The sequence below is a fragment of the Carettochelys insculpta genome, chromosome 25, assembly GCF_033958435.1.
Source record: "Carettochelys insculpta isolate YL-2023 chromosome 25, ASM3395843v1, whole genome shotgun sequence".
NCBI lineage: Eukaryota > Metazoa > Chordata > Testudines > Carettochelyidae > Carettochelys > Carettochelys insculpta.
Genome location: NC_134161.1, coordinates 6,737,554 through 6,753,061, shown reverse-complemented (window position 1 = coordinate 6,753,061; position 15,508 = coordinate 6,737,554). Strand labels below are relative to the sequence as shown.

General features: G+C 41.7%; 1 protein-coding gene across 4 annotated transcripts in view; it reads right to left on the bottom strand.

Moving 5' to 3' along the window:
- The window catches only part of CBL (Cbl proto-oncogene), a 60,444-nt gene that overhangs the window by 18,957 nt on the left and 25,979 nt on the right, over positions 1 to 15,508 (bottom strand). For all 4 annotated transcript variants that reach the window (XR_012642512.1, XM_074976826.1, XM_074976824.1 and 1 more), the window contains 7 exons: positions 8,341 to 8,487; positions 5,925 to 6,081; positions 3,445 to 3,566; positions 2,833 to 2,970; positions 1,825 to 1,912; positions 1,150 to 1,281; positions 272 to 475 (listed from right to left, as the gene is read on the bottom strand). Coding sequence is in view for 3 of the 4 variants with exons in the window: in XM_074976826.1 (XP_074832927.1) it covers positions 272 to 475; positions 1,150 to 1,281; positions 1,825 to 1,912; positions 2,833 to 2,970; positions 3,445 to 3,566; positions 5,925 to 6,081; positions 8,341 to 8,487 (988 nt within the window). In the remaining variant the exon portion in view is untranslated. The remainder of the gene's footprint in view (positions 1 to 271; positions 476 to 1,149; positions 1,282 to 1,824; positions 1,913 to 2,832; positions 2,971 to 3,444; positions 3,567 to 5,924; positions 6,082 to 8,340; positions 8,488 to 15,508) is intronic.

Here is a 15,508-nt window from a genome sequence, read left to right as displayed (position 1 = left end):
TAGTTTCGACAAAGCTCCAGCTTCCAAAACAACCCAGGCAGTATCAGAGATACTGGCAAATAGAACATTATCGCTTAACTGAACTGAAAAGATCTGGCTGACCCTAAGTTTCAATAATACGGCACTTACCATCTCAGTACCAGCCACAAACCGGAAACCCCAGTGCAGTTTCCATTCTGGGGTTCAACTCATGCAACACGCACAAGTCTAAAAACAGTCTGCGCTGTGTCTACTGCCACATTCAGCAGCATGCGCCTAATGGGGCATTTACCTTAGCACCAGCCAATTCTTTCATCATGAAGAAGGAATCATCTGCTCGGTCATCTTCATCATCCTCATAGTTTGGGGAGGGAGCTCCCTCTGCACCCTGCCGCAATAATCCTCCTCCTCCTCTGGGATCAAATGGGTCAACTACAATGGGCTCTGTGCCTTTGATTTCACAACGGCAGAAAGGACAGCCCTGCCCTTCTGATTCCTGTCCGGGAAAATGAAAGAAACCTATTACAACAGCCACTGCTCTGAAAACAAGTCACTGGACAATATCTCATCGTACAAAGGGGTACCACCTTGTGGAGGAATGACAAGAAACTGGAATTAAGACTGCACTATAGATACAGCGTGATCCTTACCATCTCCTCCCCACCCAAAAAAAAAAAAAAAGTTTCCAAAAGCCCCTCCCCACATTAATCTAAAGGAAAGAGAGGAGTAACTATGCCACAAACAATTAGGAAGATTAAGAGAGTCCCAGGGGGCCAACAGCTTCTGCAGACCCCAGGGTAAGGTTGGGGAGGGCTTGGCTCTCTACGCCAAAGGGGAGGGGCCTTTGGGCATCAGGGGTGGAGAGCCCAAGGCGCCAACCTGACCACGGTATGCTGCCCCCATCTCCCCCCAAGCCCTCACAGCTGTTTGGAGCGTGTGGTGTTGTGATCTGGTGGCAGTTGAAAGGGCTCAGAGCTCTGGCCACCACTGTTGCCACAGTAATGGCAGCAACACCACCTTTGAATTGCTGGACCCTAGGGCCACTGCCTCCTTCCTTCCTCCCCGGTGCCCTCCATCAGCAGGCCTGGGAGTGTCTAATGAGAAGAATCAGTTTTGAAGGCAAATTCCAAAGTCTGCATCTCAGAGTGCACAAATGGGCCAATTCCTTACCTGCCACGCAGTGAGACAGGAAGTGCACATCAGGTGGCCACACGGCTCAATCTTCACATCCTTATCATTTTCTGCACAAATTTTACACAGTTGGAATGTGGAGCCCATCTCGCAGTACAATTCGTATTGTTCCTTGAAGGAAGAAACACAGACATAATTCAGTATGGAATACAATGCACCTTATTAGTCCAAACAACAAGAAATCCAGTTTAATATTCACAAGACAGAAAAAAAAAAAATTAGGACACTTGCTCAGCTCAGGAGAAACAAATGTTTTCAAAGGTTATATTGCGATTTTATGCACTAGAGACTTTTGTAAACAATGCATCTGTCAAGCTCTGAAAAAAATGGACCTGAAGTAATTCCAAAAGAACCTGGAAGCCTTTTAGCATAGAGTCAGGGATAAAAGGCAGCACAGGGCTGGTGGAAGGGCATACTGTTTTTCCTACAAGGCCCAAAAAGGAACTCAAAACTCCTCAGCTAGACAGAGATGAAGCTCTGTTAAATGTTACCAGTCTTTCTTCCCCAATCCAACCACTCAAAGATGTTTATATGTCTTATAAGACCTAATACAGCTGCTTCAGGAACAATGAACCAGTGTATTAAGTGGGCAAGGAGGCCAGAAAAATGGAGAAAAAGCTTGTTTTTTTGAGTGGACAAAACCCTCCTGCTCACCTGTGTAACTTTAATGTGGTCCTGAGGTGTAGGCTCACACAAACCAGTCAGGTCAGGATTCTGATTCCGACCATCAGGAAATAAATAACTACAACAAGTGAACAAAACGCAAGATTTTAAAGAAAGCCTCTTGCTTTGGAAACCCCTTTTTCATCAATTAAAAATAAATGCACAGGTCAACAATGCTTGAACACTGTTCACTCAACTAAAGAAAAATACACCCCTCACAAGACTAATTTACCTTGCAAGGACTGAGCATCTCTTTTCTTTAGGACTTCACGGTGTTTTGTTTGAAAAGAAACTTTCCAACCATGCAAGACTCTCAACGTACCCCGCTTACACATGCACAAAAAGGACGTGTTTTCATGCTCAATGATCAAATGACTTTTTTATTTTAATGAACTGACACTCACAGTCCCCAATCTTCTCTTCTTATATAGCCCTGGAATGAAGTCTTAACGATAAAACTAATACCCAAAGTAGGAAAACTGAGGTCATAATCCTATTTTTGTGACACTAGCATAAGAACAAATAGAAGCAGCAGCTAGGCTGACAGGAAATTACAACCCCAGACATGTACCTTCACCATTCGCACTGGGAAGTAGAGAGAAGCAATGAAGACAAATGTCTCTCTCTACAATGTTCTCAAGAGTCAAATTCCCTCTTTTAGAATCCAGTTCAGTAAAGCAATTAAGCTTGTGAGCAGTACCATCGACTACAATAAGGCAACTGACATGCTCAGAAGTCCTTTGCTGAATCAGGAGTTTAAAGAAAGAGGAAGAATTGCACATCATCACCTTAACTGCATGATCTCTGCAAAATGATCTGTGTGCCACCAAGCACAATGGTATGTGACTGAATCCAGTGGGCATATTCTATCCTCCCACTGATTTCAAAAAGGTACACTAACTAAAGATGGGATTAAGGCAGGTAAACCATGGGACCCACAGCCTCACCATAGACTGGTAGGGCATAGTAAGCTCTACAGACTGGTGCAAAGTTACTTACAAGCCTTCCCTGAAGCCATCTATCAGTGCTTGAAAAAGAGGTTTGTTGTGGGGAATAGTCTGGAGAATGTTCCCATCGGCAGTGACATAACCAATGGCCCACTGACCAAGTCGCGTGCAGCTTAATCGGAATATGTAACTGAAAAAAGACAAATGAACAGAATTTCACATTGGCTTGGCTCAGCCTCTCACCTCAAAACAAATGAAGTCCCAAGCAGGTAACCTCTGTCTAGCTATCTCAAGATGAAGAATAAAGACAAGCTGAAGTGGCTGGAGGATTTCGATCAGCTTTTACCATGTGACCCACCTGTAGCTCAAAGGCAGAATCCAGCAATCTAATACGAGTGAGTGAAGACTCTAAAAAACTCATCATGGTACACAATCAATCCCAGCATCCACAGGGAGGAGTGTGTCCTCACACTCACTTGCCATTTCAAATCCATTTTTATAAAAGATTATATAAGCTTTTCCATCTTTAGAAGTACCACGCAACTAGTGTATCTGCCGCAGAAACACACTTGAGTAAGGACCAGCAGACCACTCAGTAAGACCAAACCTTCTCTGACACAGGAGGTGCTGCCCAAGTAACCGGCAGCTGTTAGCAAGCACCTACCTGCCAGGTTTGTGAATGAATTTCTGAAGCCGTGCTTTCACTTCATCGTATGTTAGGAATGCCATGTAACCGGGATGAGTCACAGCTAGGCTATTCCAGTTCCTGAGCAAAGAGGACCATGGCTAAAGAAACAAGAAAAGAAAGATTAATGACGTACTTCAAAGATGTATCAATGCACATGACGTCCTGAACCCAAAGAGATCAGTTCTTCAAAAAACTACGAGTTGCTATTGCAGTGCAGGGGCTAAAACGTGAATTTGCAATCAACCACAATTTGAGTATCACATGGTTCAGAAATAGCAACACGACGGTGACAAACACAGCCAACATGTAAAATGTAGCAGTGACAAAACGGAAGCAGTGAAAGCCAGAAATGTGGATACTAGTGTGTTTCAGTCACAAAGACATCAGCCCTTTCCCCTCAAGCACATCCCAAAAAATCCATCTTCCCCACCTCCATAATTCATTCAGTCTGAAACAGAGTTGCCTGTAAGGAGATGGAGCAATACAAAGCATTGCAGAGCTTGGGGATAGCAGTGTATAAACTGCCAGTGCAAGGGTGTTGGCGGCCAATCGCGAGGGAGAAGGAGGTATAAATATTACTTTTATCTACTTGTGCACAGAGAAAGAAAACCATGTAACTCTGCGTATGCTCTTGAACTAGCAACCAGACCAAACCAAACAAAATCAAAAAACACTTTCTGCATTCTCTTCACTTAGCTGCAAAGATAAGCAACCTTCAAGGTATGGAAGAATTGATAATTCAGAATGTTTAACAGGTTGGAGAAAAAAACGGGGAAGAAGCTGTTAAGTGAGGCATTTGTCAATTTAGTTGTCGAAACATCATTAGGACAGAAATCCCAGTCAATGTACATTGAGAAAACATCAAGCCATTAGCCATTCTGCTCACAAAGGCAGCAGCCCAAGAATGGCTACCACTCACACAACCACTCTGAGGAAAAAGCAGTCAAGTAGCACTTTAAAGACTAGCAAAATAGTTTATTAGGTGAGCTTTTGTGGGACAGACCCACTTGTTCAGACCATTTGCTCACCTTGATCATTTTTTTCTGATTTGTCCTCCTTGATTACTGTTTTTGGTTCTCTGTGCCTTAAATATTGAGTCTGTTCTGGTCTGGCTGTGGTCTGAAGAAGTGGGTCTGTCCCACGAAAGCTCACCTAATAAACTATTTTGCTAGTCTTTAAAGTGCTACTTGACTGCTTTTTGTTTTGATTGTGTATAGACTAGCACAGCTCCCTCTCTGTTACTATTCTGAGGAAACTGACTGAAAGATGAGACAGGCATAGAATTGGGGAATCCAGATGAGTAAGCAAATAATTAGAAACTAGCAACTGTGACTAAGCTCTGCCAATGACATGTCTCCTGGCCTCAAGAAAGTGACTTAACCATCTCAGTCTCTGTCTGTAAAATATGGGTCGTGATACCTGGCCACGTAATCTCACAAGGGTGTGGTGAGAACTGCTGGCTGTTCAATCCTGTGAATGGATAAAGCAATAGACAAATCCTAAGTGTTACTAATGCACACAGTCAAGTGGAGCTTCCCCATGAAAGCTCATGATCTAATAAATTTATTAGTCTCTAAAGTGCCAGAGGACTGCTTGTTATTTGTAAAATCAAGAGAATAAGCTTAGTTGTTTCCAGAGCTAATAATAACAACTTCTAAGCCACAATTCTTGAGTTGAAGATGAGTACATAATATGATTAGCCGCATCACAACACTGCATGCGGGAAATGTTCAGCTAGACACATCTTAATTACTGTCCACCCTACCACATGAGAAAAAGGCAACTCAGAGGCAAAGAAGGATACTTAGAAGAAACAACATTTATAAATGGACCGTCACAGGCTGCAGGCTTTATCCACGTGCTACGGGTTACTCAGATTTTTTTCAGATTTTCTCCCAAAATTAATATTAATTCCATTCAATAACATTTATGTGCATCTCATGTAGAAAACATATGTTTGTATTACATTTTGGTTGTGTCAACTTAAAAGTCAGAAAATGTAAAGTTCCACAGTGTCAATTTGACCTAAATACACCCCCACAGGAAAACATCCAACAATAAAAGGGCACAGGCGGAGTTTGGGATAGACTGATAAAATAAGCTGCACATTTCGTGCCTCATGGAAGTTGTTCAGAACTTGAGCTTAAAACTGGCCTTTAAAGTGGAAAAAACTCATTTGGGGAGGGATAATGAAAATATGTAACAATTACAATTTATTTTTAGAAAGCTCCCCCCCCCCCCCCCCAACCCCAACACGCACACTTTGGCCAGAAGTATCACACAATGCTAACAGCCAGCAGAATTCTACATCTTAAAAAAATATAAGGGGCAAAAAAAGTGTCAGCGTAGCATTAACAGTGTTGTTTTCCTGCTTAAGGTCTGGCTTACCCTGGTGTAAAGGTCTGTCTAAGTAGTAAGCTACATTAATTTCAAATGAGGTGTTCCTTTGCCCTTACCTGAAAGAGTCGGGTAAATATATCAAATTCAAACACTGAAATGTAGTCATTGCATGTCAAGTCAATAGTCGATTTCAGGGCCATGGCCTCTAGTCCTGAACTGATTGGATGCACATCATGTAACGCCTGGCGGAAGGTCTTCCATGGGACAATCGTCCTGGAGGGGGGACAAGGGGAAAAATCCACAAGCAAGAAATGAGCTCAAAAACATCATCATGGAATGCCACCGTATTACATTTTACGCACTACACACACATACACACAGAGGCACTCCCAATTTACAAACAGACAGAGAGAGCAAGCGAGCAATAGAGATAAAGAAATCTAACTAAACACACAAGAAAACTACTCCTCATTTCACACCTGAGGGAGAAACTTTCTTGCATCTCCAGAAAACAGCAGCAAGAGAGGTCTCTCTCAATTCACTACTTTGCACAAAGTTAAATTTTGGAAACGTGAGTCCACCTCTGATCTCCCCCTTCCCCTCACGCAACCCATTATTGCTCTGGCAGCCAACAGCTCACACTGAAAAACAGCACATCCACCATTTGCTACAGGGTGCCACCATTTGATCAGTTTTATCTTTCAGCAACAAACACCAGAGGAGGTAATTTAAGTCTCCTTAGGCAGCAGAGACAGCCAAAAGACAACACACAAGTATCTAGGGAGCGGATTAGCCTGAATCTAAGAAACTAAAACTTTAGCCTTCTATGTAACTCAGCTTTTTTTACCTTTTGAAATATATAGGGGGAGTCTATAAAAAGATCCCTGGAAAGATTTTATCAATCTCTTGCTCTAGGCTAAGTGGTTTCATGTTTTTACTCCAACTGTTAAAAATATTAGTGTAGCTTCAACCTACTCAAATCCGGGCCACTATATATTTCTCTTGGGCTACTCTTATGCTAGAAGCATCAGCCTACAGAAGTTACTGTCGGAAGAGATGTTCCGACACAACTTCTGTGGACAGACTGCGTCTCCGTATAAAAGCGGCTCGATCTTTTGATCGCTCTGTCAACAAAAGGACCCACCCGGAGCATCTACACAGCTCTTTTGCCAACAGTTGCTGTTGACAAAATGCATTGTGTGTGTAGATGCTCCACAAGTTTGGTCTGCAAAACTCCCTTGTGTAGACGTAGCCTAGGAGTACCTCGATAAACCACCTGGCCTTAACTATCCCCTTCCCTCCCACTTTCCACCAGAATTTACTTATATTACTCACCAGCTACCTACGAGGCACTATTTTTATTCTGGGCAACAGTTAGTATGAGTGGGTCTCCAGCACCCCACTATCCGATATGATGGGTGTGTCCACGCTCTCCCCATCCCAGACACCTGCTCCCAGGCATTCTCTCAACTCAACTGCTGTTCAATCAAGCCTACATCCTAAAACTTGCTTGCAAACATTCTCTTAATAAATGTGTCAGTCTGTGATCTACTAATTACAGTATTTACATGGCATATCTTATTGAGTCACAAGTCGCTGTCCCATTACTAAGCCCTATCTTCCAATATAGTTGAGAACGTTTCTAGAAGTAACACAGTCTTATTTTAGATTTAAAAAAATAAATCTGACATTTCTTCAGCTTGTAACTCAATATACACCGCAGTTACGTTTCTTCTTTAGTCCATCTTAACTTGGCCATCATGCAAAGTGACCAAGGTAAGCACCTCCCCTTCCCGCCAGTCAGTCAACCTAAGATACATAACTTCCTCCACAAGAATAGCATAGCTGAAGTCAACACACTTAGCTCTACTTCACTGCGGTGTCTTCCATGCAGTTTGGCCGCTGACACTCTCCTGTTGACTCTGCCTCTCTTCTCATCCTAGTGGAGTACCAGAGTCGACGGGAGAGCACTTGGAGGTCAATTTACCACATGTAAGATGACATGATAAATTGAATTCTGGTCGATCAATTGCTGCAGCATTGATCCACCGTGTAGCAGAGACAAGCCCTAATTGATGGAAAAGCTCAAAGAACTTAATACAAACAGCCAGGCTGGCAGACATGTAATGTGGGGGACACAGTAACCATTTGCAAGCAAGAAGAATGAGGAATTATTTAAAATGTCTGTAAATTATGGGATTAATTAAACAAAGGAAAGCTGAAGCTGAATAGACAGGGAAACGTGGTAACAGTAAAATAAACCACCAGAGAAAGTGGAAAAAGCCCCAAGACCTGCCGTTTGTAAATAAACACTTGTTAAAAAACTGGAAAATATAACGTAGGGAGCAATCCTGCACTAGTCCTTGGAGAATGGACTAAATGAGCTAACAGGTCTTTCCCATCACTAATTTTATGATTAATTTGATGGAAGAGTGTCTTAATTCACACCACAGAATTAACTTCTAAAAAACAACAATACATTTACAAACTTGGTTTCTGCATCTCCCATATTAAGCACATTTAGAAACTTACTTTTCCCCAAAGGCTTTTCTCCAGAACTCTGCAGCATCTGCCTTGGTGATCCGGAACGTATCTCCTTGGAATAGGCCGCTTGGAAAAATGCCTTTCAATTCTGCCAACATGTGGCTGAATATCAGGGACAATTTTGTCAGGTTACGCCTGCAAGAGATCACAAAAGCATAAGTTTCTTTTTAAAAAGAAAAATGTGACTTTTCACAGTTTGCGGTAAGTCATTCAGATGCAAAAATAGCTCAAAGGAATCCAGAAACTCTAGCCTGCCTGCAAAATCCCCCGTTTGGGAGCATTTTTTAAGCATGCGTTTATATTTCTCAGCACATATCGTCTAACACACAGCACTTAAAGAGATTTACATTCTGCAAGTGCTAAACACACACACAGACTGATTAATTCTCTCTGAGGTAGAGGAGTATTTTCATCTTCTGCTAGGTGATTTTGTAGTTAAGAGAAAGAAGGCTAATAGACTTGCCCAAGGCTACATGCAAGTCAGGCTGCAGAGCAGGATTAGAATTCAAGAGGTCTTGACATCATATCTTGTGCCCGAGTCCTTACACCATCTTGCCTGCCAGGAAAACTAATTTTTAGTCAGCCAAAACTAAATTAAAGGCACACTTCATCTCCCCCAAGTGACAACCCTCTACTGTCTCCTCATCTCTTAAAGGAGTCAAAATAACCCTCTACCTGATAAAGAGCAAGAACCTATACTGATGGTGATAACACAATAGAAACAACAGAGCGCTCTCTGCTCCTGGATGGAATGAGTGATTATCTGCTTTCTTCTATCGCCCATCTTTATGCAGGAAGGCTCTTTTTCGATTCCTTCTCCCTACCGCCATCGGGTGTTGGGAAGGACGCAGCTGCAGACTAAGAATGGGGGTATCCCCATAGTTTCTGTCCCCCGGCACACGTAAGATAGTATAGAGCTGCTAGCTGAACACTGGTGTCAAGCTGCACAGGGAGGCTACTGCTTTAACATTTGTTCCTTAAAGACAATTTAGGCAGGTTGCTAACAATTGCTGGGCTGCAGCAGCTCTGCACAGATTGCTCACCGCTCTAGAAGGCGGTGTAATAAGCATCCCTCGCTTCAGAGCCAGAAGATGCCTTGGCTTCTGAACCATTGTGAGGGTGATATTTTTTCACATCGGAATAATCATATTCAACATGTTATCTTTACCAGACAAAAGACTACTCTGAAGCATCACAAATAATACTTCCACTATTTTGGAATCTTGTTGAGTCTGCTAAGAGTATTGCAAATTACACAAACAGAAAAATTCAAAATTTTGATCCCCCTTGAAAGTGGCATTTTTTTTAAAACCACTTTGTCCTGTTCTCATTCCCAAGCTTTTCATTTTTGGCCTTTGCAAATGCAGTTATTTGGCATGGGTACATAACCTGCAAGTTTGGGATTGAAGGAATCTGCTCTCCTCAGGTGTGATCCCAGGAGATGCTCAAGCTGAATATAAATAAAAGGTGCAGGAAAGCGGCTCGCTCTTTAACAGTTTTGAAATGTTACACACAGTCTTATTTAGACACACTAAACCAGCCAAGATTTATAACATCATAAATGCATTGGCCACATGATTCTATATGCTAAAAGTCTGTACAGTTTTCTTTACTCTACAGAAGCTGGGAAAAGATACCAGAACAAGCCTACAATTAGAGGGGAATACAGATTCACTTATTAAAGTGAAGGCTATTAGTGTGTGCATCTTGCTTTAGAAGCGCAGGGAACTTAATTAACATGCAGCAGAAGTTACTCAGTCTTGCATTTTTAGAACGATGGGCTGCCTCTGCAAAAGTGAGAATTTTACAGGCAGCGTTTCTAAGAAAGCAAATGTGTCAGTGAAAGTCAAATATATCCCAAATGTTGTGGTAGTGCACAAAGATATCAAGCCGATGCTCTCTAGCTGAACTGTGTTTGGAACAAAGCAAATAGTGGAAGTTTCATAACACTGAAATCAAGTTACAAGTGTTAAGTGATGCAGAAAGAAAAGTTCTGCAAGTTTATTTGTAATGCAAGGTGTTTTCTCCTTTCAGTTGTTTGAGCACTTCACATACTGCATTCACCAATATACATGAAACTGAAAAGGTTGGGTTAGAGGTACTGGGTTTTATTGACAAAAGCTCATTGCTCAATAAATAAATGTGTAAGTGTTTAAGGTGCTGCAGGACAGTTTGTTATTTGAGAGGTACTCAAATGGAAACTGAAAAGTACTTCACATCCCCATCAAGTGTAAAATTTTCAAAAGCAACAAAGTAACACAGGTGCTTGAGACTTTGAAGCCACTTAACTGCTTTAGAAAAATATTCTCCATTTCCATTGGATAAAAAAAAAAAAAAAAAGCAATACTCTGACAAAAGTTTTTTTGCTTTCTATAACAGCTCAGAAGAACTAAGCGTATCTGAATTCCACAAACCAGATAGCTTCCTATGTGCTACTAGGGACAACAGGACTTGGTTTGAGTCCATAAAGAGCAGTGTAGTTTGGCATTTGGATCTCTATGAGCCAATCATGACAGGTTCTTTTGTTGACAGAGCCTAGAAAAGCACTGAGTATCGTCAGACACGGGACATATGAGTTAAGAGGCCCCAGCTGTGCAACCTGTTCCCTCTGACTGCCCCGTTTACTAAGCTTCATCAGATGGTAGACAGCATCTTTTTGCTAAAACATATGCATGATTAAAGATATATACTGGTTTACTTCATACATCACTGCTGTGTCAGAGAGAAAGGGGTGTTGGTACTGTTCAGTGTGAAACCTCATTTTATTCAAGGATATGACAGGTTGCTACAGAGGAAAACCATGAAAACAACCGAATAAATAAAAGTATCTGGAAAGCCCAGGACTGAACCAACAACATGGCCAGTTTCACAACAATCTCACACTGAAGGAGTGAGCAAACTCACTCAAACCATCAGCAAATGCTGGGAACCTTCTTGTAAAGTTGTAGTGTAAACTCTAACAGGAAAAGTGATCTCTCACTTCACTGCACATCAATGATGGAAAGAGTGTCCAAGAAAGTAACATTATAAAGGTGAGCAAGATTATTTGGTGAGCTAGCTTGGTAACACTAACGTTCTGCTCCTAAAGGAGACCAGTTTATAAGTCTGACTCAGGACACATATTTTAGTTTATGAAGGCTTGGGAGAAAATTTATATCCCCAAAGACCACTGACTGCCCTGTGGTTAGCAGGCAGGGTTATGAATATTTGAAAAGGAACACACTATCCTAAAAGGTTTACGTGTGAATGACCTAAAGGCCTTGAAACTGTATAAAGTTAGGTTTCCACACCTTTCAAATCTATTCTCAAATGTCAATCTACAGATTAATCCTTTTCCAAAGCAATTCTACCAAGGTCTTGGGCTTTAAAGTCTCAGCAGCAGTTGAAGTGTTCGTCAATTTCAGACAAGTGTCAGTAAAATCATCAAAATGAAAGGGGGGAAGGAGAGCTTAACACCTTCTCTGAAGAGCATGCTGTAACTTGCCTCTCTGATGTATGATGACCAATTGCTGAAACTCTTCGGCCGCCTGTGGTTTGCAATTGCACAAATTAACAGAAAGAAGTTAAAAGTTATGTCACCTTTGAAAAGGAATAATGACCCTAATACATGGCAGCTGATATAGGTTAGTAGGTGAAGGAATATTAAAGATTTGGTTGTAACTTATTTTTAGTATTGGTAACGCTGACAACTGTAACTCTCACCACTGCTCCAGAAGACATAATATTCACCAAACTACTTGAAAAGGACATCATAAAGTTCAGTTTTGCAGGTAAAGGGTAAAATTTTCAATAGTTCCTATGCAACTGATGTATCGAAATCCCACTGGAAGTCAATGGGACTTAGGTATCCCAGTCAGGCATTTTAAACAACTGCCGAAGTCTGAACTCGCTATTACCCATAGTAGATTCATTCGCAACAGCAAAACAAAGCTTCAGATGTCAAGTTGTGTGATGCTTCTGTTCACTGGTTACCTTCAAGTTCACACTGCAGCATCACCCTTACAGAACAGTTGACTGCTGGGAAATGGAGCAGACTACAAGAAGAAAGATTCAAAGAACTAACAACTTCTGCACTTACTAAAAAAGCTCCAAGTATTTTATTAGCTAATAAATGTCTGCTGCTGTAGCCTGGAGCCACTGTTTTTAGGGAATAAACAGACTGTTTAAAGACAGTTTAATAATCCATGCAGTTACACTTATGTCTTCCTAAATGCAGACTGGGTAGTTGCAGGATGAACTGTGCTTTTAGTTATGTTCCCTTTAATTGTGTCTAGTCTCCCAGGGGGCAAGTCTCAAGTCACTTTTGTCATGGGACTAAAAAGAAATATCATAGTGCAATATGGTTTGGTCTGGTAATTGAGCAGATCAGACAATATGCGCTGAGCCGTTTTTAAGCCCCATGGAAGGTTCTGAAGGCTGAAAAGATACTTTGCTTAATTGTCCCTCTTCTGCCCCTTCACTATGGTTACGCTACTTCCTTCTCACTTCACGACTGTTTGGCTCGCCGTGACTCACAGGAAGTGAGCAGGTCAACCAAGTACTTCTTCCAGCCCTGCTGACATCCTTCAGAGTGGCCTTCCTAGGGGCCTCGGTGTCTCCCCATTTGGTTTTCTGATGCTGGTCCCCTCTGACCTGGAGCAGGCTGTTCCCTTCCCATTTCCTGTTTGTGGGACAAGAGCACTTTTCCACGTTAAGAGCTTAGTCTTGCAGAACACTCAATAGCAGAGGCAGATTTTAATCTCAACAGTTTTTTGCAGGGGGTGGGGGGTAAGTTTATATTGTTTGCTTATTTAAAAAGTCCACGGAGTTACAAAAACCCTACTTCTTCGCACAAATAGCCCACGACTGCAGCACTTTGCAAAATGCGTTTTAGAAAAGCGTTTCGAAAACTAAGGTACCATTAACATCCTGCTATTTTCTTCCAATACTGCTTCAGTACTAACAGGATCCTGGCACTGGTCTAACATATTTCCTGTGCAGCAGTTTGCACCAGGAAGACTGTTCCACAGGATGATGTATATAGTACTCACAGCTACACACAGACATAACAGTTTCAAGTATTCATACAATACCATCATTCTGGGAAGCTTACTCCATTGAAAGTCCACCAGAATTCTTTCATCATGAAAGGAGTTACAGGATGCTGCAATAGGATTAGCAATTCCAAAGGTCTTCAAGATGCTGCAAAAGGATTAGCAATTCCAAAGGTCTTCATTTCTCCTTTTTAAAATGTTCGTGTGGACTTAACAGTGGGTTGGTCTGAGTTTCACTGGGTTTGTGAGCGCTCACCAACCCTGAAAATTGCTCTCAGAGTACCCGCTCAGGGACATTAAAATAATACCCACCAAGTTCAGGAGCCTCAATGAACAAACCACATTTTTACATGCAGTGATGCTCAAATTCACATAAAAATTAAATATGTGATTACAATACCAAACTTGGCGGCAAAATAAAATGTAAACTAAAAATAACTTGAACAACATCATAATTACAAGATATTTTAGGAGAAAATTCTCTTTAAAGTCATTTCATGAAGTTGGCAACAAAATTTGAGGCTGGCAGACCTCATAAGTGAATAATTCTGACCTAAGAACATGATTCTCTGGAAGAAAATAATTGTGAGGCAGAAAACCCAGTTATTGTAAAATTCCTGTCTATGTAGCACTGTAAGGGAAAGGAAAGGCTCCATATTTTAAGTGGGACTTTAAAAAGTGGCATGACCTGGAAAGTTTGCTTATGATGACAAATGAGAAGCAATGAGCAAAAGGGTGCTTCTGAAAAAGCTCCAGAAAGGGAAAAAAAATAAGACTTGAGAAGAATTCACTTTTTGAAATGAATGGTGAAAAAAGAAGCCTGACAACAAGCTGGATGAGTCTGACCTCTAAACATTAAGTTGTTTCACATTTTTAAAAGCAACAGAGTCTCTCAGGAGAAGAAAAAAAAAGCCCCTGATGTGATTCTAAACCAAAGAGTTATTGGCTTCTAATTTACATAGCAAGAAAGAATCTGATAAGTATACTGGGGACAGCCCATCTAGTTGATCTCCTGCCAGAAAACATTTTGTTTACACAATACAAGGGTCGGTCATCAAAAAGAATGGCTAGGAAACCAGAAGAACTTTCAGCCAAAGAAAAATGTAACAGCATTTGGCCTTCTTGAGCTATTCCCTGATATTACTGGAGATTTATATTTTAAACAGCTTCTTGCAACTCAGCTGCTCTTGCTCAGTTTTGAAATACTGCTGAGCAAGTACTAAATATGGTCTAGAATGCGTGACATTTTATCTGCTCCCATAGACGAATGGGCGATATTAATATTCTCTGATGAAGAAGTTCTTGCTTGCTTCTTTACAGCTTTGCTTAAAGAGCTCTTTAGAAGCTCTATAGACCTTTGTGTGTCCAAATAACTACTAATTAACTTATCCTCAGTATTCCTGCGAGATAAGATGCTTTCCCCATTTTACAGATCGGAAAGCTGAAGCAGAAATCAAGCGACCTAGTAAAGGCCGCAAGTCACGGAGCGTGGGGAGTCACCAGGCCTTGAGCCCCATCCACAGTCACGTGTGACTCTCATTCAGCAGGTAGAACATAATGTTTATTAGGCAACAGGAACACAGCAAAGAACAGACTTGTCAGCACAGAAGCGGTCAGTACAATCCATCTTGCGGGAGAGGGGAGAGCAGAGGGACCCTTGGCCTCTTCCTCCATCTCAAGTCAGCCAACTATGCTCTACTCCCCAGCTGCTCAATTTAAATTTCAATCGGCCAGGGCCCTCCACCCGCCTATGTACTGGTTCCCAATGGGGAAAAAGGTGTCCCTGGTTGCCTTCGTTACAAGAGATACGGAGGGGCATTGCCTACATGTGAGAAGTCACACACCAAAATGCCCATCTTCAACTATCCACTGCATCTAGGGAAACTGAAGCGCCCACATGGAGCGACTGCAAGATGGTAGGAAACACATGCAACCCAACAAGGGGAATATGACCCCCACAATCACCACACCACATAGCAAGTTAGCGGTCAAATATAATCACAGCTCCTTCCAGTTCCCAACTGCTTGAGAGTATTATGTCCCTCTGGCAAATACTGCACAAAGTTGTGCCCATATCTCAAAGAACCTTGATGTTCCCAAGGATTTAGATCAGCACCACACCA